At 41.5% G+C, this 25,578-nt stretch overlaps 1 protein-coding gene across 1 annotated transcript; it reads right to left on the reverse strand.

Moving 5' to 3' along the window:
- Positions 1–19,137: 19,137 nt before the first annotated feature.
- Positions 19,138–22,123, reverse strand: LOC120300292 (leucine-rich repeat-containing protein 52-like). The gene is made up of 2 exons (XM_039326113.1): positions 21,440–22,123; positions 19,138–20,375 (listed from the first exon to the last, which is right to left on the reverse strand). The coding sequence occupies exons 1-2, from the start codon at positions 22,077–22,079 to the stop codon at positions 20,119–20,121; spliced, it is 897 nt and encodes a 298-aa protein (XP_039182047.1). The 5' UTR covers positions 22,080–22,123; the 3' UTR covers positions 19,138–20,118.
- Positions 22,124–25,578: the final 3,455 nt, after the last annotated feature.

Below are 25,578 nucleotides of genomic sequence, written 5' to 3' on the forward strand. Positions count from 1 at the left end.
AAAACAGAAAACTAGGAATACATCATTGCAAAAAGATCCCTGAACCTCAGAAGAAATGTTTTCTACTTTATTCTGGCAGACACACACACTTATTAGCTACTCTACGTAGAACTGATCTTGCACATATGATATATGTGTTTTATAAAAAAACCCATAGCAATAAACTCTGAATATTATTTTTCTTTTCCCAACTATAATATAGTATAATTTTTCTTTCACCAACTTCCTTCAATAAAAAAGCAAAGGGCTCTCACTCACAAAAGTTTATTTCTTGCTCCAGATACTATACTTTTTTTTTTTTTTTTTACAAAACATAGCCCTTTTGTTCAAACTTTTGTGGGAAGTCAGCCTCCCAGAGAAGGAAATATTAAAAGGGCAGAAAAATATATTTTCTTAAAGGATCTTAAAGAGGCAGAAAAGCATGCCCAGTTTTCTTAATAGTCCCAAGTCTCCCTCCCCCAAGCAGAAACCAGCTCTGTAGAAATGCAGATGTAAACAATCCAGGAAGGTGGGAGGCCACCAGCTAGAAGCTTAGGAAGACAAAGACACCTAAAATCTACATACCCCACCCAAACTCTAAGACAGGACATAACAGGATTAACCCACAGATACCAAAGGGCACACTCAGACTCAGGTCAAAATTCATGCCAGAAGAACAACTCCAGAGGGTATAAAAACCCACTCCCTACATGTCCTTGCTCTCTTTTCTTCCAGAGCCATCTTTCTGTCTGGCTCTCCTCTTCAATAAACTGCAACCTTCTTTCTAAAGCAGTCGCCATGTTGTTTATTCCTGGCTTGGACTGAACCATGATGAAGACTTTTCCTTCAACAATTTGGCGGCCCAGATGGGATTCCAAGCTAACCTCTCCAATGGACTGAGACTGATAAGCCCCATTTTGCCAGCAGCAGACCCTTTGTATCTGTGGATGGGTTTCCCAGGCCCTGCCCATGTGGAGTCAGGGTAGTAAAGCAAGTTTTGGGTTTGAGCTCAGCGGCTACTTTAGGAAGAAGGTGAAGGTGAGTACCGCTAAATTTTAACTTTAAAGCTCGGGAGCAAAGGAAATGTGTGTATGTCTGTGTATGTGAGTGAGAAGACCCTTTTCCCACAATTGGATTTTGCTCCCTCTAGTCTTTCCTAATCGCAGAAAAGATCTGTTCAAGTGGCAGACCCTGGAAAGCATGGGGGTTTGGCCAGAGTGTAGGACCTTTTGTTAGGGAAAAGGGAGAGGCTGTGTGAAAACGGAATGGAATGAGTGAATGAGAGAATTGGATTTGGGCAACCAGCTGGTAAGGCCCTGTAAGCAAAGCCCCAAGTTAGGAAATTAAGCCCCAGGCTAGGAGCATCTGTTACCTCTGGAAAGCAAGCAGAGGTCCTCCCAGACATTTGAAGTCTGCAAACAGTGGTGGTGAAAAGTGAAATTAAAGCTGGTAAGAGAGCATCCCATACCTTCTGCAGGGGAGCAGAAGAGGCCTCGACAGACCCCTTATTGGTCTGAAACTGTGGTGGTAGATCCCTAAAGGATCATCCAGTACTCTGTGAGGGATCCAGAGTCCTCCGTAGGTCCCCTTTTGACCCCAAACCATGGTAGTAGGTGGAAGTCTCACTAGGAGGCTTTAGTGCGCTGGACCCGATAGAACCAAGATGAACCCCTGCATCAGGAATAAGGGAATCATGGGGTGTTCTAGTTCAAGGGTCAAGATAAGCTCCCCAGTGAAAAGCTTGCTTGAGGCCTGGGACGGGAATCAGCTACCCATTCAGGTGTGAAAAAGAGATAGGTAGAGAAACTATATTTATATGGTTGCATAGAAAGAAAGAGAGAGAGAGAGAGAGAGAGAGAGAGAGAGAGAGAGAGAGAGAGAGAGAGAGAATCACTATTCCTATATTTTAATTTCCTTTTAAGTACCTTTTGGTCACCATGATGTAAAAAAGATGTTGAGACTCTAGAAAGAGTACAGTGAAGAGCAACAAAGATGATTAGAGATCTGGAGGCTAAAACATATAAGGAACAGTTGCTGGAATTGGGTATGTCTAGTTTAATGAAGAGAAGGACGAGGGGGGACATGATAGCAGTGTTCCAATATCTCAGGGGCTGCCACAAAGAAGAGAGAGTCAAGCTATTCTCCAAAGCGCCAGAAGGCAGGACAAGAAACAATGGATGGAAACTAATCAAGGAGAGAAGCAACCTAGAACTAAGGAGAAACTTCCTGGCAGTAGAACAATAAAACAGTGGAACAACCTGCCTCCAGAAACGGTGAATGCTCCAACACTGGAAGTTTTTAAGAAGAGACTGGACAACCATTTGTCTGAAATGGTATAGGTTTCCTGCCTGAGCAGGAAATTGGACTAGATGACCTCCAAGGTCCCTTCCAACTTTATTATTATTATTATTATTATTATTATTATTATTATTATTATTATTATTATTATTTGTTTCTAATCCAAAGAGAAAAGAATTTTAAAATTCTGCTAGAAATTCTGCTTAAAATAAACCACCAAAAGGAAAATACCTTCACTCTGTTTGTCTGGCCAACAAACAGAGTGAAGAAAAATGTTTTGCTTTGTTTTTCTCTCCCCTTTCTCTATCTGTACTCTTAAGAACAGCTCTAAGTTAGCAGGAGAGAATGTTTTAAGTTCATCTGCTGGAAAAGTTTCACTCTTGCATTTACTGTATGTATTGTAAACGGGTTTTATCTGTCTATCCTTTTCCTGAAACATGCCCAGCATTTTTCAAGTTGCAACCCTTTAGTCTTCTTTAATATGTTACAAATGTTCAATTTCAGAAATGAGACCTTTCATTTTTGTTCTCTTACCAGAATCCAGCCTCTCTTTTGTCCTCATCTGTGTTGTCCCCATCTTCTCTGTTTCTTTAACCACTGCAGTATTAATGCCTTTCAAACTCTGTCTGCAAGCTACCCCCCCCACTCCCAATTCTACTTCTCCTTTTCTTATTCTCTGTTCCCCATGCCTTTGTCTGCCTCCTGGGAATGTCCACCCATCCTGCTCTCATGTCTTTCAGCCCCATAGATGACTCAACAACCTTTTGGAAGCAGAGCACACTGACCCAGATGCTACCTTCATCCATTTGAGCCATGGAATTGGGTTTTGAATCCAGCCATCCACTAAAAAGCCATAATGCAACCTGAGTGGAACAGATCTTCCCAAGTCCTACCATTCCTCCAGATACCTGTGAAAGCTGCAGAGGAAGGAAGGAGTCCTGGAGCCATTGGTCCCCACGAGAAGCCTCAGAAGAAAATTAGGAAGACTATTGGAGGGGGGAGGGGGGAAACTCATTGTAAGGTTTTCTTTCTTGCCCCATTTGTGTTGTAATTAAGCAGTTGAATGTATTTATGGAGTGATGGCATTTGGGAATAGTTGGCACAGCAAGTACTGAACACCTTGGACTTCTGTCTGGTGGGAGGGAAAACTTGTCCAGGATGGTTGTATTGCCTGTTTTGTAGAAGCAACTGCACACACACACAGACACACCATTCATAATCACACTGAGTCTATTTCTTTCACCTACCTTCAGTAAAGCTCCAGCCTGATTCTTGCCTTGTGTCATTAAAACTTTGTAGGAACAACTTCCAGCAAATTTCAAGGGGGAGGGAACCAGCCCCCCTCAGACAATTTGCAATTCATATGCCCTGACTGAGGAAGTAGCAGAAAAGAGATCTCCAAGCCTAAGCCCTGAATATCTTGCACTGGTGGACTCAGATTGTGAGTCGTAGGGCTCACTATGTGCAATTTAAGAAAAATTTAATAGCCTGCTTGCATACTGGCTAACCTCAATTGGACATTACAAACCTGGATGCACTGAACTAAGAGCTAAGGTAGGAAACAATCCTTGAAAATGGGCAGCCAGTGGTTATGTACTGATGAAGACCATGGCTGTGAAAAATTTTGGGGGGAATGTGCAAACCTGACTGGAAGCTCAAAGTGACATCCAACATTTAAAAAGAATTGGCACAGAATATTGGACACTATAAATTTCTTTTCCATCTAACATAACTTTCACCCTGGCTTTAGACCTTTATGGTTGAACTCTATTAGCGCCTCCTTTTTTTTTGCATTAACAGTTTAAAGCTTGTTTACCAAGTCTCCCTGACCAGATCAATTTTAATCTTGTACCAGTAAGTGTGTCATTCATACACTTATGACACAAAGGGGGGATTTGTGGGAAGTCAGCCCCTCCCCAGAGAAGGAAATATTAAAAGGGCAGAAAAATATATTTTCTCAAAGGACCTTAAAGAGGCAGAAAAGCATGCCCAGTTTTCTTAATAGTCTCAAGTCTTCCTCCCCCAAGCAGAAACCAGCTCTGTAGAAATGCAGATGTAAACCATTCAGGAAGGTTGAAGGTAGAAGAGTAAGAAGACAAAGACACCTAAAATCTACATACCCCACCCAACTCTAAGACAGGACATAATAGGATTAACCCACAGATACCAAAGGGCACACTCAGACTCAGGTCAAAGTTCATGCCACAGGAACAACTCCAAACAAAAGGCTCCAGAGGGTATAAAAACCCACTCCCTACATGTGCTTGCTCTCTTTTCTTCCAGAGCCATCTTTCTGTCTGGTTCTCCTCTTCAATAAACTGCAACCTTCTTTCTAAAGGAGTTGCCATGTTGTTTATTCCCAGCTTGAACTGAATCATGATGAAGACTTTTCCTTCAACACTTTATTTGCATTAAAATAGTCCTTCCATTTTATACTAATCAGTTTTATATTGATCAGAAAATTTTGTGCATGTGCATAAAATATTGGAGTGCAATTCTGAAAGATATTTTTATGCTGCTTTTTTTAAAAAAAATGTTCAAACAGCTTACATAATATCTCACTGGTATTTTTTATATCTGTCTAATCAGTAATCACATTTGGATCTTTGCTAGCAACTGTGATCTATTTCACATAAAGCAAATTTGATGGTATTGGAATGGAAACTTTAAATTTTATTTGAAAAGTTATGTGTAAAAGTTACATTGGGTTGTTAAAATTATTGTTAGCTTGTAATACACAACTGCTGCTTTGGTATTTAACAGAAAGCAATGATACCCATATCCTATTCCTTTGAAGGTAATACTGACAAATAGGGTTACCTGAAACAGCCCCCCCCATTTCTTTATTAAGATTCTGCCAAAACCATATTGACAATAGATTTACTAAAATCACTGCTTATTTCAGCTATTATTGGCAAGCCTCTGAAACAAATATGTGAGACTGCCTGAAACACTGTTTCACCAAGGTTGATTTATTGTTTATTTAATGACAAAATCATTACATGATTACAGACTTTTCTGCTATTTTGCTCTGTAAACCAGATTTAGGAAATCCTTTTCTGGATTTCAACCCCTTCTTTCACTTTGGTCACAGAGTTGGCCATGTGTTTTGTCTGGACTATATAATAATAATAATAATAATAATAATAATAATAATAATAATAATAATAATAATAATAATAATAATAATAATAATAATAATAATAGTAAAGTTGGAAGGGACCTTGGAGGTCATCTAGTCCAACCCCCTGCTCGGGCAGGAAGCCCTACACCATTTCGGACAAGTGGCTGTCCAGTCTCTTCTTAAAAACTTCCAGTGTTGGAGCATTCACCATTTCTGGAGGCAGGTTGTTCCACTGGTTTATTGTTCTACTGCCAGGAAGTTTCTCCTTAGTTCTAGGTTGCTTCTCTCCTTGATTAGTTTCCATCCATTGTTTCTTGTCCTGCCTTCTGGCGCTTTGGAGAATAGCTTGACTCTCTCTTCTTTATGGCAGCCCCTGAGATATTGGAATACTGCTATCATGTCCCCCCTTGTCCTTCTCTTCGTTAAACTAGACATACCCAATTCTCGCAACCGTTCCTTATATGTTTTAGCCTCCAGTCCCCTAATCATCTTTGTTGCTCTTCTCTGTACTCTTTCTAGAGTCTCAACATCTTTTTTACATCGTGGTGACCAAAACTGGATGCAGTATTCCACGTGTGGCCTTACCAAGGCATTGAAGAGTGGTATTAATACTTCACGTGATCTTGATTCTATCCGTCTGTTAATGCAGCCTAGCACTGTGTTGGCCTTTTTGGCAGCTGCAGCACACTGCTGGCTCATATTTAAGTGATTGTCTACTAGGACTCCGAGGTCCCTCTCACAGTTACTACTATGGTAATAGATCTCCCATTGGAGGGATTTCTTAGCTTCTTCCGTCCCCTGCTCTCTTTGAAAGTAACTGCAATTGCTTTGTCTTTGATGGGCATGACTCATGAAGAATGGTGAAGGAACCCGCCCCATCAAAACTTATTTACAATACTCCCTGTCACTTGGACTAAAATTGGTCAAGTATTTCTATCATTTCAACCAAGAGTAAAAAAGACATAAAAATGTTCCACTTCATTTTTTGTTTACTGCAAACAAAATAAAAGGTCTAGCCTTTCTTGGCTATAGGCAGATAGTAAAGATACTGAATGAATGACAGCTGTTTTATTTTGCACCACATGTGGTAGCAGTCTCAGAGGATGCATGCTTAGAATACAGAATAAGTTCTCATTCTATTTGGGAAACTTCCCTCCAAGCCTGTAGGCTCTATGTGCTGTCAAAATCAGTGCTTCATGAATAAGTGACTAACCTAGTGTTTCTCAATGTTGGTAGCATAAGATCAGTGGATGTCAATTCCCAGAATACCCTAGTCAGCAAAGGAGCAGAATTCATTTTAAAGCTACCAAGGTTGAGAAACATGGGCTAAGCTCTGACTCTTCAAGCAAGCTTGATGTCCCTTTATTGGTAACCACTGAGCAAGAGAAGCTTCAGCTGGGTATGCTCAGTGAGAGGATTTAAATTATACAGGATCTGCCCTCTGCTGCTGGAAGGAAGTATGCTTTCTTATTTCATGTTCCTGACTCCTACATTCTTGACCAAGTCTGGTTTTTCTCTTTGAGTTCTTAAGACATTGTGTATTTTTGGATTATAGATTATTTGACATGGCTTTACATCTCTTCCTCAGCCACACTTGTCTGCTTCCTTCTCCTAAGTCCACTCCTGTTTTTATGTCACATCTGCTCCCATCTACCTACTCTGCTGGCACCTTTCCTCAGTGTGTGATTGTTCCCTAGCACCTCCATATAATTGCACATGTTGCACCTATAACATGACTGTTGCTGCACAAGCTTTCCATACACACACACTCCCATCACTGAGGCCAAGACACAACATATTCTATTTTACTTTTCCCATGAATGAGAACTGTTGAGTCCTCAAGTCGACGGCGAAAGAAGAGCACACATTCTGTTGATTCTAACAGCCTTTATTCTCAGCAGCTCTCTCCGACACAACTCAGAGGCTCGCAGGCCTCTCTGCCTCCTTTAATAGAATCCCCAGGCAAAAAGGTAACAAACTGGCGCGCTTCCACGCCTTGCGCATGCGCGCAGGCTGGTGCCACTCAGTCTGGTCCCGGGCAGCTTGCAATAGCCCGGGACCATTGCAACGTCCCGAGCCTGCTTTTGCAGGCTCAGGACACAACACCCCTTCCCCCCCCCGGATGAAACTTTATTAAACTATATGAATAGATATACGCAACTCAACACGAGTGTGGTGTGCTATCCAATGGAACCTGCACATTTGTTGCAGCTACTTACTAGCCACACTATAGCATGGTACCATGCTATTGTTTTGGAATTAAGTGCCCAATACCCACACTTCCAAGTTCCCCAACAGCAGGTACCTTCTTCACCTCCCTTGCTTTGACAGCAATGTTACAAAATCTTCCAGTATTTGGGAGATCTTTTAACTCTCTGTGACCTCCTCAGATTTTGAGAACTCCCTAAATCATCCTGTGCAGAGATTGTAGTGGAGTTGCCTCCTCTTTTAAGCCCTGGTAGTCCCCGTGAACTGGGTTCTGTTGCCTGGTCTGCTTGCTTGCCCACCGGGCTCGTCAGACCAGGACTTTGCTCCCCACTGTACCTGGTTGATCTGCCTAACTGCAGGCTCTCGGGCCCCACTATGTGCCCGCCAGCATTTGGCATTTCTGTGGTACTCTCCAAGTCCACAATGGACCTATCATGGGAACTCATCCCTTTACTCCCAAGCCCCGTAATGGGATTGTCTGGGGTTTCTGCAGTGCCCCAGTACTCGGTTGCCCCCCATTCTATGCCAGAGGTACCAGAATCAGGATTTGCCTCTCTGACTACCTCCCTGTGAGTAGACTTCCTTTTGGAAGCAGTAGCAGCATTGGGCCAGCTTATTAGTTTGTATGCCAGTTCTCTTGTGTTATTTGGGTTGTTTGGATGCTCCTGGTTATGCTCCCTGCTTGGAGTGCTGAATTGGGGTTGTGAATAATGGGTATGCCCCCTGGGTGACTCCCTGGCTGGAGTAAGCACTGGTGCCTGTATTGTTTCTTGTTCCCCTGAATTCCTGTTAGGGACACTTGCGGAACTTTGGGACAGGCCTTCTTCAGCCTCTCTGTTTGGCCCCGGTTGCTGCCAACACCCTTCCCTTTGCCCACAGTGGTCCCCCTCCCCCCCGGAGAAAACCCAGGAGTTGCAGAGGGTGAGTCCAGTCTCGTATACAGCTGATCGATATGCTGCTGAAGAACACAACTGTCATCCAGGGAAACCTCGTAGGACAATGGACCAGTGACCTTGTATACTACCGCCGGAACCCACAGGTGACCGGGCCCATAGTTCCGGGTCCATACCAGGGCACCCACTTGCAGACCCCTTGGTGCCCTAGGTTGGGTGACCTGAGGAGCCACTCTGTCTGGATGCAGCCTGTCAAGTTTGGTGATCAGTTTGCGCCCCCAGCGAAGTTCAGCCGGGCTCTTCCCAGTGGAAGTGGAAGGTGTGGTGCGGTAAGCAAGAAGAAAGTCTGCCAACCTGTGGTGCCAGTCCCCGTAGGTCAGTTTCTTTAAAGCATCTTTGGTGATGCGAATCATCCGTTTAGCCATGCTCTTGGTGGAAGGGTGGAATGGTGCCGAAGTTGCATGATGAATCATGTTGGCCTGCAAGAAAGCCTGAAACTCGAAAGAAGTGAATTGAGGACCATTGTCAGAAACCAGAACATCTGGAAGGCCATGTGCAGCAAAAATCCCTCTCAGTACTTGAATGGTCTTGGCAGCAGTAGTGGAAGAGACAGGAACAACCTCAAGCCACTTTGAATGGCTGTCAACAAGGACCAAGAAGAATTGTCCTTGAAAGGGCCCAGCGTAATCTACATGCGTCCTAGACCAAGGTGACTGTGTCTCCTCCCATCTATGTACAGGAGCCTGAGGCATTTCAGGGCGTGAGCGCTGGCACAAGTGGCATCCATGCACTTGGGCCTCTATTTCCCTATCTAATCCTGGCCACCATAAATGGCTGCACGCAAGCGCTTTCATCCTGACAATGCCAGGATGACCCTCATGGAGGGAAGCTAAGACTCTAGGTCTCAATGAGGTAGGAATAACTACTCTGCTGCCCCACAACAGGCAACCCTGAAAAGTGGATAACTCATGCTTCTTGAGCCAGAAACTCTGGAACTCAGTATCTGGACAACTCTCAGGCCATCCAGACAAAACCCATGACAGCACACGCGTAAGCGTGAGATCTGTGGCTGATTCAGCAGCCACATCCCTGGCATTTAGGGGAGACTCAGACAATGCTTGAATGGAAAGAATATTGATGGCAGGGGCAGGGTCAGCCTCTACCATTTGCAAAGGTAATCTACTTAGGCCATCAGCGTGGTCCATTTCCTTGCCAGGTTTGTGAATCAATGAAAAATCATAGGCTGACAAAAAGATAGACCATCTCAGCATTCTAGGAGAGATGATATGGAGAGTTTGTTTGTTAGTGGTAAACAACCACAACAGAGGCTTATGATCAGTATAGACCATGAAATGTCTGCCATATAGAAAATCATGGAATTTTTTAATTCCAGCGACAATGGCCAAGGCTTCCCTATCTATCTGGGCGTAATTTCGCTCAGCAGAGGACAAGGTTCTGGAGTAATATGCAACAGGAACCTGAGTTCCATCAGCTCTTAAGTGGCTAAGTACAGCCCCCACCCCATAAGGGGAAGCATCACAAGCGATGCAGACAGCAAGAGTTTCATTAAAATGTGCAAGCACATCATTTGATGTAAATAAGGCCTTGACCTCATTGAAACTTTTTTCATGTACTTGTGATCACTGCCACACTGCCTGCTTGTCTAAAAGCCTATGAAGTGGTTCTGCTACATTAGCTTTGTTAGGTAGGAAAGCATTGTAAAAATTCAAGAGGCCTAGGAAAGCTTGTAACTCAGCTTTAGACTTAGGCCTAGGAGCCTGCTGTATGGCCTTCAATTTAGACTCAGCAGGGTGAATACCCCTAGCATCTATTCTGAATCCCAGGAAATCTGTAGAAGAAATTCCTATCTTGCATTTGTCTTTTTTAAGTTTTAGACCTGTTTTTCTGAAACGCAGCAGAACAGCCCTCAATCTCTCAGCTAAATTCTGAGTGGATTCTCCAGCAATAAGGACATCATCAAAATAGGGGCAAACCCCTGGTATACCTCTCAGGGTGTTTTCCATAACACTTTGGAAAATTCCAGGAGCTACATTTACTCCAAATTGTAGTCTCTTGACTTTGAATGACCCCCTATGAGTTACAATAGTTTGTGCTTCAGCAGCAGCTTCATCAACAGGTAACTGTTGATAAGCCTGTGCCAAATTAGCTTTGTAAAAACATGCCCCCCTTTGAGGGAAGCCAAAATATAGCTGACTACAGGTACAGGATACGCATGCTGTTGCAATGCCTTGTTTAGTGTGCATTTGTAGTCTGCACAGATGCGAATGTCCCCATTAGCCTTGAGAGGCATGACTATGGGGGTTTCCCATGGACTTGAGTCAACAGGTTCTAAATTATCTTGCTGAATCAATTTGTCCAATTCAGCATCAATTTTTCCTTTAAGAGCAAAGGGTACTCTTCTTGCTTTCACCCTAATGGGAGTGACAGTGGGGTCAAGTTTCAAAGAAACTGGGGGGCCTTTGTAAGTTCCAAGCTGGGGGCTGAAGACATCTGCAAACTCTTTGCAGACCTCTGCTAGGCCTAACGTTTGCAAATTGTGTAGTCCTGTAACTTGGATTCCCAAGGCCTCAAACCAATCGAGTCCTATAAGACTCGTTTGTTCACCCCCAACTACCAATACATCTAATGGACCTTCAAAATCCTTGTATTGTACTGTAAGGGTGGCCTCCCCATTTACACACACCTTGGAATTTTGAAAATCTGTTAAGATTATATTGGATGGCCTAAGTTTGGCCTGGAACCCACTGCTAGTGCAAATCTTCCTGCAAGTGTGGATAGAAATGATTGAAAGAGCAGATCCAGTGTCCAGCTTCATAACCAATGGAACTCCTTGCAATCTCACCTTAAGTGACAGTTTCTTTTTAAGTGGCCTATGTGTGCCCGTTCTATAGATACTTCTGCGTGATGCACAGAAACCCACCCTGTTTTGGCTGGGGACCCTGGCACCTTTCAGGCACAATTCTTCTCGAGGTTGTGCCTTCTGATGGCCCAGACAAACAGCTGCTATGTGGCCTTGCTTGCCACATGCTCTACAGATTGCAGAACGGAACCTGCAGTCGGTCCTCTTATGGTGACCTCCACACCTGAAGCACTTGGACACAGCTGGAGACTTTTCTTTGCCTTCCTTCTGCTTCCTTTCTTTGGATGGGTAGAGATGATCCACCTCATCTTCAGGATCTTCCTCCGAGCTCTCTTGAACTCCCTCATGGTACATGGAAACTGCTTTTGGGTTGTTCCTAATAGGCCTCATATTCTTGACCGCCCCACCTGCTGCCTCCTCTGCAGTGACCTCTCTCAAGGCATCTTGGAAGGAAATGTCTTCTTTTGCAAAGAGTCTCTGTTGCAAGTCTCTGTTCTTTAGCCCGCATACAAAACGGTCTCTCAGCCTTTCTTCCAAATCTTTAAAGTCACAGGGCTTAGCTGCTCTTCTCAAGGCTGCAATGTATTCTTTGGCCGATTCACCAGCTCTTTGATCCCTCTGTTCAAACGTGTGCCTCCTCGCAATAACAGACAACTTGGGCTGGAAATCTTCCTTTAATAACTTCTTTAAGTCTGTATAAGTAACAGACTCAAGAGGAGCAGGGGCTGCCAAATTCTCTGCAATTTCAAATGCATCTTGACCACAGACACACAGCAATGTAGCGGCCTTCAAGTCATCTTCTCTAACTTGATTCACTCTAAAGTAATTTTCTACTCTAGCAACATATGACTCCCATCTTTCTGGGTGAGTAATGTCGAATTCAGACAATCTCCCTATCTTCGCCATCCTTGCTTTATTCTAGGAAGGAGTCTATCAGCCAGCTTACCTCCAGCTAAAGTGGGAAGCTGGAAAAATACTGATTGTCCGACAGAGATTGGGAGTGAAAGGGAGGTTTTCCTGCTTACTAGACAACCCTTAAAATTAGAATGGCCAGACATCCTGTTCTCAGTTCTGCACATGATATATTGCGAACTGTTTATCACACGGTATATTGAAAACTGCTTAACACTTGAAATATTGCTAACTGCTAAAAGCATTCCTATGTTAAAAGAGGAACTATAGATTATAACCATGTCTAGTAACTTTCCTATGTTAGAATAAGGAACTATAGAATGTAACCATGTATGGAATATGTCTTGATCAGGAAATACTGACGTATTACGGGTTATAAAAATGATCATCTACGCCTAGTCTGGGGTTCAGACTTTTTTTTAGCTGTGTACAGCTCTCTGAACTTGCGCAAATAAACTTCCCTTTCCTTGAAAGAGCTGACTCAAGTCTCTCACTTCTACAACATTTTCTGGTGCATTGGCCGGGAAACTTGAGTGAGGCGATGTGTAGCTGAGGACGGCTTGACCCTTCGGACCTGCTGGAAAGCCATCTCTGAACTATTCTCCAGGCGCCATGGAGGTGTGTTTCCTCCAGGAGACAGCTTTGGCTTCTCAGCAGAGCCGACAGAGCTGAGAGCCAGTCCAAGAACCCTTTGGGAAAGGAAAGGAGGTCTGAACCATCTCCTGGCCAGGACAAGTGTAACAACAAGGCAGGCGAGTATGTGTTTAAAGTTATTGTACCTATCTCACTTGAAGATAGAAGAGGGGACCTGATCACTCCCCTGGATTCGGGACGGCGATCCTAAAGAAGTCCGTGTTAGGCTGTGTGGGTGGTTAAGCCAGTGCATTCCCTACTAGTGACCGTTGGAATGTCCGGCACTGTAGGTCATCGGCAGTGTGTTAGGATGGAGGGGCGTAGCAGTGTTCCCAGCACACTGCTGGAATGCATGATAAAGGGATTTGATAAGTACTGTAATCATACCCAGTATAAGGTTCCCTATCCAAAGGTAACTAGGGATAGGCTGCAGTTTTTATGTGAGCATCAATGGCCTCACATGGATGTGGGGTGGCCCCCAGAGGGAACTTTTAAGCTCCAAATCATTGATGACCTCACCTCTCTGATAGCAGCCCATGAGGAAAACTATCCTAACCAATTTCAGTATATAGATCAGTGGGGGGATGCAGTAGCAGGACAGGCAGATGAGTTATTGCAATGTCAAGCTGAAATGGTTCATTTGTGTGTGGCCAGACCTAAAGGGAAAAAGCTTCAGGTTGAGACTAAAAGAGTCAAGGATGTGAAGATTTTAGAGACTAAGGTATCAGATGTAAAGAAAGAGATAAAGGTGGAAGTAGAGGAAGTAATCCTTAGATCCCCTCCCTATGTGCCGGCCTTTCCCCCATGCCCCCAGTGCTGGCTGAAGCAGCTGCTGTGCCTGGGGATGGGCTGACTGCTTCTGCTGTGCCTGGGGACATGAAACCAGTTGTGAGGCAGAAACAAAGGGGGAGGCTGTCAGCCCCCAAGGAGGAAGGAGATTTGGAAGGTCTCTCTGTAAATATGAGGGGAGAAGTAAGTAAAGAGGACGTGGCAGGATGTACAGCAATTGTTGAATACTTTGTTGACTCCGGAGGAAAGGGAGAAGTGGAAGGCTGCTGTTAGGCAGTGCTTAAAAGATAGGTTGCCAGCTGTACGGGATATACAGCCAGAGTTGGAAACAAGGGCACCAGAGAAGGATCCAGAATGGAATGCACAGGATCCACCACAGATGAGATTGCTGAAGGAATATCAGAATTTAGTAGTAGAGGCTCTTCGCAAGGCTGGAAAGCCTTCGGTGAATATGTTAAAGCCGTCTTTTGTGATGCACGAAGCAGATGAAAGTCCAGAGAGTTTCCTCCAGAGATTGATTGAGGCTTATGAGCTTTATACTCAGGTTGATCCAAGGAGTGCAGATAATGTGAGAATGTTGAATGAGAGGTTCATAGCACAGAGCTATGATGACATAAGGAAGCATTAGGGAAGAATGCTACAGAGTTGTTGGAAGTGGCAAGGAAAGTGTTTGTTAATAGGGATAAGGTGGAAAAGAGAGAGAGATGCAAGGATGCATAAGAAGACAGAGTTGTTGGCTGTGGCATTGTAAGGAGGAAGGTCATTGGCAAAGAGAATGTCTTAGAAGGCAGATGAGAGGAAGAGGTTAGAGAGGAAGAATAGGTAGAAGATGTGGGGGTGTTGAAGGTGGGCCCACCACTAGGCTCCCCTTTAGGGGAAGGGGACAGAGAGGAACCCAAGGGTATAAAGGAGATTGGGATAGAGAGAGGGAAGTTGAAGGAATTGGATTGGCAGGGACCGGATGGATGGATTGAGCAAGGACATAGAGCTTTAGGCTGGGAAAGGAAGCAAGCAGTGTTAGCTATTGCTGAACCCCTAAATAGGCAACAGTTAAGGGATTTTTAGGTTTGGCAGGATTTTGTTGAATATGGATACCAAATTATGCCTTATTAGCAGCACCTCTTTATTTGGCTACAAAAGGGGGTGATAGAGAACCTTTTGAATGGGAGGGAGAACAAAGGAAAGCTTTTAAGGAAGTGAAGCAAGCCCGCACATCGGCACCAGCCTTGGCTTTGTCTAACTTAGAAAAGCCTTTCAACCTATATGTAGACACTAAAAAGAATATTGCATTGGGGGTGTTGACACAACAATTGGGGCAGTGGCAACGCCCGGTGGCTTACTTATCTAAGCAATTGGATGGGGTTGCCCAGGGTTGGCCACATTGCTTGAAGGTTCTTGCTGCTATAGCAGTCCTTTTACAGGGCTGTAATAAATTGACCTTCTCATGTCCCATAAGTGTCCACACTCCTCATGCAGTCCATTCTATCTTGGATAATAAAGGGCATTTGTGGATCAGCAGTCAAAGGCTTTTTAAGTATCAGGCAATGATGATTGAAAACCCTCAAGTGAAATTAGTGGTGTCCAACCGACTGAACCCTGCAACCCTATTGCCCACAGAAGTTGATTCAGAGCATGACTGCTTACAAGTTTTAGAGACTGTGTACTCAAGCCGTCCAGATCTATCTGATATCCCTCTTCAGGATGCTACCCTGAATTGGTATACAGATGGCTCAAGTTACATGCATGATGGCAAGAGGGTTTCTGGATATGCTATTGTAAATGATGAGGAGGTGGTGGAAAGTAGTCCGCTTGGAGCAGGCTGTAGTGCTCAAGTAGCAGAATTATGGGCATTAATCAGGGCATTGGAAAGGGCTGAAGGGGAAACTTTAAATGTTTGGACAGATAGTAAATATGCTTTTCTAACTTTACATGCTCATGGTGCTGTGTATAAGGAGAGGGGATTCAGGGATTCGGCTGGCAAACATGTGTTACATGGACACTTGATAAAGTGTCTTCTCGATGCAGTACAAAAGCCAGCAAAGGTTTCAGTTATGCATTGTAAAGGGCCATCAGGGGGGAGTGTGGACTCTGGAAATGGCGCATGAACAGGCAGGTGGAAAAACTTAGGAACTATGTTATTGAACAAACACCACCTAGATTAGTAACAAGATGTCATCCTTTTAAACCTGGGGATAAGGTGTGGGTGAAACATTGGAAACATAAACAACTGGAAGGGAGATGGAGAGGGCCTTATGAGGTGATAATGGCCTCTCCCTTAGCTATAAAGATTGCAGAATCTAAGTCCTGGATCCACTGGACCAGAGTCAAGGCGGCAGCAGACCCCTGTGGACAGTGACCAGGGATCCAAAGGTTTCTACCAAGCTCACTCTTAAACATGTTTAATGTGTTTAATGAATGTTTTATTGTTTGTATAACAGATATTATAGTAGCACAAGTGTATCCTGCACATATATCTACAGCTGTTCGGTTGGAATTCAACCCCTTGCTAAGTCACTCCCGGAAGCTGGCTTTCTATGCACGGGAGAAGAAAGGATGAAAGGATTATATCTGCTTTTATATAGTACTATTGTTGCATGTAGTAATGTTTGTCTTTTTAATCTAGGGCAATGGAGCAAGCCAGAAGAGGCTCCTGGTATTGTTCAGTCTTATGCTATAGGCACTGGCCCTTGTGATGGTCACCCCCCATTGGTTTTTCACCAGAATGCTGGAATGGTATCTTGCCTCATCCTTGTCAATTTCCACTAGTGTTTGACAGAATAGTTAAAGAAACTTGCATCACTAGACAACCTGTCAACCCAGAAGCCTGTCAATATGCTGGATATATTCTTAGGAAAGGCATATGTGTTAGGGCTCCTTATAAGAAGCCTCCTCCTCCTATAACATTGGAATGTGGGCCTCCTCTATTCTGGGGTTGGGAGCGGGTCACCCTAGTCTCGCAGTTAAAGACGGGATGGAAGGGGACTTGCATTGTACGTGTAATTCCAGTGGAGTTTGGAGTCACTATCTGGAAACCCCAGAGGAAACGCCCAGAGAGAAAATGGAGTAAAAGGTCCCACCAGAAAAAGGATGTGCCCCATCCATTGGAGTCAAGGATGCAATATAATTTGTGGGTCCAGTTGGCTAAAATAGCCAATACAACAGATTTTTGCCTTTCTGAAGCATATGACATGGAGAATCTGCTGTCCACATGTTTAATACCAGTATGTGTTCCAGTCACAGTGGCCAAGGAGTTCAGTCACTATGTGTTTAAAGAACATATAGGCTATGAAACACTGTACAGCTGGGGTCACATTTCCAAGTTTCTACCACCCGATGCTCTAGCTTTGCATACACCTAATGTAGCCATTCCAGAAGACTTACAATGTGCACATATTACAGGTTGTGAGCAAAGTACACTCCTACCTCATTGCCTGAAGGTGAGCCAAGAAAAGCTGAATTGCACATCTTTCCAATCAGTGTCCTTTGGTTATGCAAACATATTGTTACCTAGAGGGTGGTTCTTCACTTGTGGAAAAGACTCTTTTAATTACATTCCTGCCAATCTAAGCACTACATATTGCTGTCTAAGTAGACTGACTACCTTCCTACCAGATAGATCACTTTTCACCTCCCCTAACACCACACGTTACAAAAGGGCAGAAGTTTTGAATGAGGATTGTGATTCCCCTCGTACTCTTCTGAACGCTGCTGAATACAATGCTTTGGCTGTCTTGTTGGTGGGAGTTCCTGCACTTGCTTTAAGGGCTCGTGTCAATATAAATTCTGTGGCCTGCAACTTGGCTAAAACTATCAATGCCACTTCAATAGCCTTGTCTGCTATCAATCAGGAAATGATAGAATTACGTAAGGCAATTTTGCAAAATAGGGCAGCCATAGACTATCTTCTACTCTGCCAACACATGGGATGTGAGGCCTTTGAGGGGATGTGCTGTTTTAACCTTTCAGATCAATCCCCAGTTATAAATAAGCAAATTAAAGTGCTCCATAAAATGGCACTGGATCTGCAAATAGATTCCCTGGGAAATTGGTGGAGTAACTTATGGTCTTGGCTCCCAATGGGTCTTATTGGAAACATTATAAGAGCAGTGGTCATCTTTATTGCTATTCTGATTAGTAGCTGTTGTCTTCGGCAATGTACCTTTTCAATGATGCATAACATAACACTGCCTAAACAAGTGTCCCTGCTTGCAGAGAGAAAAGCTACGGCTCAAGTTATGGCCATGTGGGAATTCCAGAAACAAGAATATAACAACATACATACATCAGACCCAAGTGTTACAGAATGAAACTTATCTGCAAAGTTGAGATAAGTCTCATCAGGGGGGAATAAAGTGGGAAGCTGGAAAAATACTGATTGTCCGACAGAGATTGGGAGTGAAAGGGAGGTTTTCCTGCTTACTAGACAACCCTTAAAATTAGAATGGCCAGACATCCTGTTCTCAGCTCTGCATATGATATATTGCGAACTGTTTATCACATGGTATATTGAAAACTGCTTAACACTTGAAATATTGCTAACTGCTAAAAGCATTCCTATGTTAAAAGAGGAACTATAGATTATAACCATGTCTAGTAACTTTCCTATGTTAGAATAAGGAACTATAGAATGTAACCATGTATGGAATACGTCTTGATCAGGAAATACTGACGTATTACGGGTTATAAAAATGATCATCTACGCCTAGTCTGGGGGTTCAGACTTTTTTTTAGCTGTGTATAGCTCTCTGAACCTACGCAAATAAACTTCCCTTTCCTTGAAAGAGCTGACTCAAGTCTCTCACTTCTACAACACAGCGACGCTGTACTGGCAGGCCAGATGCTGAATTTAATACCGTCTTCCTCTCTCCAGGACTCTTGGGTAAGCCTTACAAATCTTCTTCCTTAATCTTGTAAGCGATCCCACCTTCGTCGCCAGTGTTGAGTCCTCAGTTGATGGCGAAAGAAGAGCACACATTCTGTTGATTCTAACAGCCTTTATTCTCAGCAGCTCTCTCCAACACAACTCAGGCTCGCAGGCCTCTCTGCATCCTTTAATAGAATCCCCGGGCAAAAAGGTAACAAACTGGCGCGCTTCCGCTCCTTGCGCATGCGTGCAGGCCAGCGCCACTCAGTCTGGTCCCGGGCAGCTTGCAACAGCCCACAACCATTGCAACGTCCTGCTTTTGCAGGCTCAGGACACAACAAGAACCAAAATAGCTACTCCAGCATAGTACAGAACTGCTGCTCCACAACTACCCCACAGACTCTAGAAGAGAATAGGTTTTATTAGGACTAGTAACTTTTTAAACTCTGAGAGCCCTGTAGCATTTGGTCTGGTTCCAAGCTGGGAGAAAGATGCTGGAAATAAAATGGAGCCAGGCTGCAGGAAAGAAAGTCTCTGTTTATTTGATAGCCAGAAACTAAAATGGCAGCAGCATGTTTCTGAGGTGGCTGACAAATTAGCTTGATGAGAGCAAGGATTTTTATACAGTTTACAATATTTTGTAATTTTGAGGCTTGCTTTGTGTGCTTTTATTATTTGATTGATTTTACTTCACAAGGCTTGTGATAGGTCTTAAGTATCAGCTTCCCTTGGTCTTAATCCTGTCAAGCAAATGTAATTGATTTTATCCTGTTATCTTTAATCTGTCTGTTGCCTCTAGCATGCCTCCTTTAGTGAATAGGTAGGCTTGAGTCAATGTTTCCAGTTTTCTCAATGACCAGGATTGCTCAAGTTCATGAGTGAAACATTGTTTCAGTATTTCTTTTCCTGAGCTTTATTCTTGTGATTGGGGGGCATAGTAAAAAGGATTTGGGAGGGGCATGCGTTCTTACCACATTTCCATTACATTAATTGTTTTTTTCAGTTGAAATGGACTTGGGCTGAAACTCAAAATGCTTAAAAAAAGGAGAGGGGGTAATTGTTTTCAACTTCTCTTAATGCCAGTACTGGGAAAAAAAAAAAATCTTTCGGATTCTTTCCATTGTGCAGTTTTCATGAGTGAGGCCTGAGTGACTGCTTTTGCTTATTCCTACCAAAATCTCTGTTCAGAGACAAACTTTTTATAGCCAATCACATAAAAAGGAGGTTTTTCTTGCTTGCCCTCTATTCTGTTACTTCTACATTTTCTTGGGAATATTTCATTTTTGGAAGACACACCCATACATCCACATTAGAAATTTTTGTTTCTCTGATATATATATATTCCTCTTTTTCGATCATTCTATTTCCTACCTCAAGGTGGTATTTTTATTCATAATGAAATAAAATGAAATCTTTCTCTTGAAATGAGTTAAAGAATTAAACTTCAACTAAAGAATTTTGCAATGAAACAAAGGGACTAAAATATTGGTGCATCTACATTAGGTGTTGACACTTGGAAGAGCTCCAAAACAATAAGTTAAATCATTCTGTACTCTTCATCCTCTGGTTCATCATATAGTCTCATTACAGGATGGTAATACATCACTGTGCCAAACCCAACCAGCCATGCCACTAGAGTTCCTCCCAAGAAGACACAGAAGGTTAATAGACAGATGTATATGAAATCTTCTAGTTGTAAGTGCAGAAGGCACAGGTAATGGAGCTCCAATTTTGCCTTGATGAGAGAAAGACCCTGCATTTTTTCTGGTTTACTGCAAGTGGTATTCTCAAAATCTGCAAAAACAAAACAAAACATAAAACAAGAATAATTCTAATGTGAATTTTAAACAGTTGCTGGTATCTCTACAACTAGATTGGCTTTTTTTGGCAGCTGCAGCACACTGCTGGCTCATATTAATAGTTATATGATAAGACTATCAATATATATTAAATTTCATCCTTCTTGCAATGTAACAGTAATAAATTGCTAATTCCCTTGACAAGTCAAGCCTTTTCATGACTTTCATTTCTTTTAAAGCCAATATCCAGCATTTTCTAATTCTGCCATGGACAATTGGGATCAGCAACCTAGTCATTAAACAAAGTGGTTGCTAAGTGAAACTGCGACTGTGCTTATGATTTTCCTTCAGAGTTCTTTTACTTTATAACTCTACAAGAGTCATAAGTGTGAGGATTGGTTGCAAAGTTACTTTTTAATCATCATCATAACTGCAAGCTCTGTGGAACTGTTGGATCTCAGTATATATTTGTACTTCTGATCATCTCTGTTTTAAAACCCTTTTTCTCCCTTTCGATCTGCTGAGTCTATTTCAAGTCTAAACAACAAAAAATACCTAGTTTTAATATCCCTATATGATTTATTATACAAATTCAAATACCCTGTTAATAGCCAGAAACATATAGCTAAGATGAACAGAGGATACTTTATATGCCCAGCATAAAAGTTAATTATATAAAATTGATATAGCAGTATTACAATTAAACCCTCTTTATGAAAACCATAGGCTGCTTTATACATATTGAGTTTGCAAGTAATTAGGAACAAGGAATTGAACATGTTTACATGTTATGGCGTTATCAGATAACTATAAATAAAGATAGCATCGTGGGCCCACAATGATAAATTTCAACTGAGTTCAGAGATGGTATCATGGTACTGATGTTCTGACTGCACAGACTAATCTGAGGATTTGTGAAAGTTGTCTGTAGCAGAAATACACAGGGACTTAGTGGGGTGTAATTATGTAGGTCTTTGGATCTGACTGCCAATTGAAGAATCTACATTCCTAATGAACCTGGGGAATAAAAGAGGTATCCATCATGAAGTCCGATCTCACCTGGGGACTTAATATCAGTATTTGTTAGCCAGTTGGAGAATGTCAGAAATTTGCAGTCACAATTCCAGGGGTTACCTTTTATTCCCAAAATACGAAGTCTGTACAGTTTTTGAAATGTTTCAGCACTGAGGTAAGACAAGCCACAATCCCTCACATCTATATATCTTAGAAGACTGTTCTTTTCAAAGGCCCGTTCCATAATCTGCACCATCAATGGATTGCCAGAGAGATTTAAGAGCAGCAGCTCACTCAGTTGTGAAAAAGTGAAGGATGTTATGTGAGAGAGCTTGTTGAAACTGAGATCCAAATATGTCAGTTTGACTAATCCTGGAAAGCTGAAATCCAAGTCCATTGTTATCAGATTGTGGCTGCAATCGAGGTGGACTAGTTCATTGATATAACTCATGGTTAATAGTGGTAAATTGGTTAGATTATTCTGTGCTAGAATTAGTTTTTTGGTAGTCAGAGGAATTGTGGTTGGAAAGTTGTGTAATTTTTTTCCTGTGCAGTTCACTTCCCACTTGTTACAAGTACATTCTGTGGGGCAACTCAGGGCCTCTTCTATCCATTTCATTCCAAGTGCAAGAATCGTCCACAAAAGTGTGGAACTATGACAAGAGATCGGAATGAAATATCCCATCTTGTAGATTTCTTTCCTTTAGCTTCATCAGAAGGGGACTTGCCTTTTTGAAATTTCAAATGCAGAAGAGAATGTTAGTTTACCAGTTCCTGCTAGAAGAGCTCCAAGTCATCTCAGTTGTTACTGTCACCTTTATGACATCACCTCTTTAGCTCATTCATCTGGAATCATGATGGTGATGCACAAGAAATCTGCCTTTGTCAACTGTCTTAATAAATATTCGCTTCTTTTTTTACCATTTATGCATATTCCAGTATTTCATACTTTTGTAACCATAATTATATTATTACATAGCGCAATAATATTTACACAAAAGAGTTTCATTGTTTAACATGTAAAATATATACATTACATGATGGTTTATTCATATATGTACATTTACATATATGAGCAAGATTCTCAAGACTATATTTTCTATAAAAATAACCAAGATGTAGCTGAGCCAGAACAATTCTAGGTCTAGATGGAATCAACAATAATTCCTAGTTAAATATACCTGCTTGTTTTCCTCCAATTCAATGTACATCTCTCCAGGTATTCTAGTTATAGCAATAAACGACTCTTTGCAACAAATCTAATATAATATTGTAATACTAATTGTTCATTTTTCACTATTTTAACTGAAATTATAACTAAAGAAGTCCAGCAGCAGCCGTCTGGTTCTGGATTGCAGCGCTAGTGGACGTGTGAGGAGAGTCCTCTCTTCACCATCCGGTTTCCCTTCGCCAGTAGACCCTTGACAGGGTTGAAAGTCGCCCTGGCGGGATGACCACCTGGCGGGATGACCACCACTCGGTAGTCCGCAGAAGGGCGGCAGCACCTTCTGCAATCCAAGGCAACTCCTTAGGACCGACAAAGAAAAGATCGGCCATCAACATTGCTGATCACTTAGCTGTACCAGCCGAAAGCCAGAAGAACAATTAAGCACAAAGAACCACTGTGGAAGATCCGGGTGAGACCTTTTCTTACCTTTCTGTCACCCTAACTAACTTCCTGTGAAAAGCCCCTGGAATTATTTCCCTGCTTCTAATTAAGCGGTGTTTGCTTAACCTGGGAATATAAGCTTTGGAAAGAAAAGAAAGAATAATTAATTTTTAATGACTAAATAACTGGATTTCTATTTTTGGACACTTTGGGGCCTCAAAAAGTCCCTATTATAGAATTTTATTATTCTATCTACCTATTAAGTTGGGAAATATTGGTTTTTTCCCGTTTCTTTTAACTGGATAAAAACTATATTGGCTCTGGAAAAAAAATCATAGCCTACCTGGGACATCTTGTGGTGAAATTTGGCACAGCAATTGAATTTTTTTTATTTTGAAGCCGGATTTGACCTTCAAATCAATACAAAAGGGAAAAGATAAGACTTGGGAAACAGCTGGGTGGTGAGACCAACTATTAGAAATTGTGGAGGTGGATACTGGTTGACTGTTATTAAACACAAAATAGAAATGGAGGAACTCTACCCACAACTTAACTATAACCTTATACTGGAAAAAATCCTTGAAGCTACTGAGCAAATAAATTCCAGAATGAAAGCTAAAGATGTTACCCTAGAATTACAAATTGAACCCCAGACTCCAACTGATCAACTTACAGGCCAAGGAATAGCAGAGGAGGAACAGATTAACATCAAAGAGGACTTCACACAATACTACGTACAACCTATTGAGATGGAGGAACTATCCACAACTTAATTATAAACTTATATTGGAAAAAATTCTTGAAGCTACTGAACAAATGAATTCCAGAATGAAGACCAAAGATGCTACCTCAAATTTACAAACTGAATTCTAGACTCCAACTGATCAACTTATAAGCCAAAAAACATTAGAAGAGGAACAAACCAATATCAAAGAGGATTTTACACAATACTACCCACAACCCATTGAGAATTTTGATGAGCAAAGAGCGACTCCAATTAAACCACATGTAACTTCAAAAGCAATAGGAACCGATCTACAAACACAATATATTGAGAACTTTGACAACTTTGACAACCAATTAGTAACCACAACACTGGATATGACCAACTATGTTACTCAGATGATATCGGAAAAAGGAGAAGAGGAACAAGACCAGATTGAACAGATGATAAACATGCATAACCAAACATCAAGATCTGAACTATTAGGGCAACAACCTAATAATTACAAAGAAGCCAATCACTTTGAAAAATTGATAACTGGATGTTCTCCCTTGACTCAAATGATATGTGTAGGAATGAAGGGAGACATATCTGATGATATAGAGGCTCTGATATGGAAGCCTGCTTGGCACAGAAAGAAAGCTAGAGCTAGATTTAAAAATGGGACTTAAAATTACATTTAATAGGTTAAAAAGATTTTTAGAGATATTGATTGATTTAATAATTAGGATTTAGATTCATAATGGAGATGAAAACTAACTGTCAGATTATAGTTTTGAATTGTGATATGGAAAATGTTTTTTTTATTCTTTTTTTTATTAAAAGTTTTTGCAATTTTACAATAAAATCCCTCTCCCACTACCTCCCTACCCTCCCAAAAACCCTCTCCCCTCTTCCCAGAGCTGAATACAGGGTTAACTAGAACTAAGAATACAAAACATTTAAACTTAAGTAAACCTCAAACAAAAGTTACATTAAAAAAAATCCAATATATATATATAATAAAAAAGTCCAATATATATATATAATAAAAAAATACTTATTATCTTAAACTTTAAACTTTAAACATAAATTATTCAAAAGCTAAATAATATCTTTTAATATCATACTTATACTGTATAAAGTTTATCCATCTTTTCCACACCAAGAGATATTTCTCTTGTGATTGATCTTTCAAATAAGCCGAAATTTTTGCCATTTCAGATAAATAAGAAACTTTCAAAAACCATTCCTCCAAAGTAGGCAAAAATTCCTTCTTCCAATATTGTCCTATCAACAATCTTGCCGCTGTAATTAAATTTAACATTAAAATAATTTCTTTATCATCACAATCAATAATAATACCTAACAAAAACAATTGTGGAGTGAATTTTATCCTTCTCTTAAAATTTTTTTGAATATTCCACCATATCTTTATCCAAAAAGCTTTTATACTTTTACATGACCACCAAATATGATAATACATTGCATCCAAACAACCACATCTCCAACATTTAGGTTGCAAATTTGAATACATACGAGACATCTTTTGTGGACCAAGGTGCCATCTATAAAACATTTTATAAAAATTTTCCCGTAAATTTTGAGCTTGCATGAATTTAACATTCCTCACCCAAATTATCTCCCATGTTTCTAATAAAACCGGCTCATCAAAATTTTGAGCCCATTTGATCATGCAATCTTTAACTAATTCTGTTTCTGAATCCATTTCCACTAATACATCATAAATTCTTTTTATATGAGATCGACTTTGATCTTTAATTTGTTTCAACAAATTTTCATCCTCTCTAATCAAACCCACTTTATAATCTATCTTCCACCTTTCCAGTAATTGTCTATACTGAAACCACG

This window comes from Crotalus tigris, unplaced genomic scaffold (genome assembly GCF_016545835.1).
Source record: "Crotalus tigris isolate CLP2741 ecotype Arizona unplaced genomic scaffold, ASM1654583v1 scf7180000024339.11422700, whole genome shotgun sequence".
NCBI classification, from domain to species: Eukaryota; Metazoa; Chordata; class Lepidosauria; order Squamata; family Viperidae; genus Crotalus; species Crotalus tigris.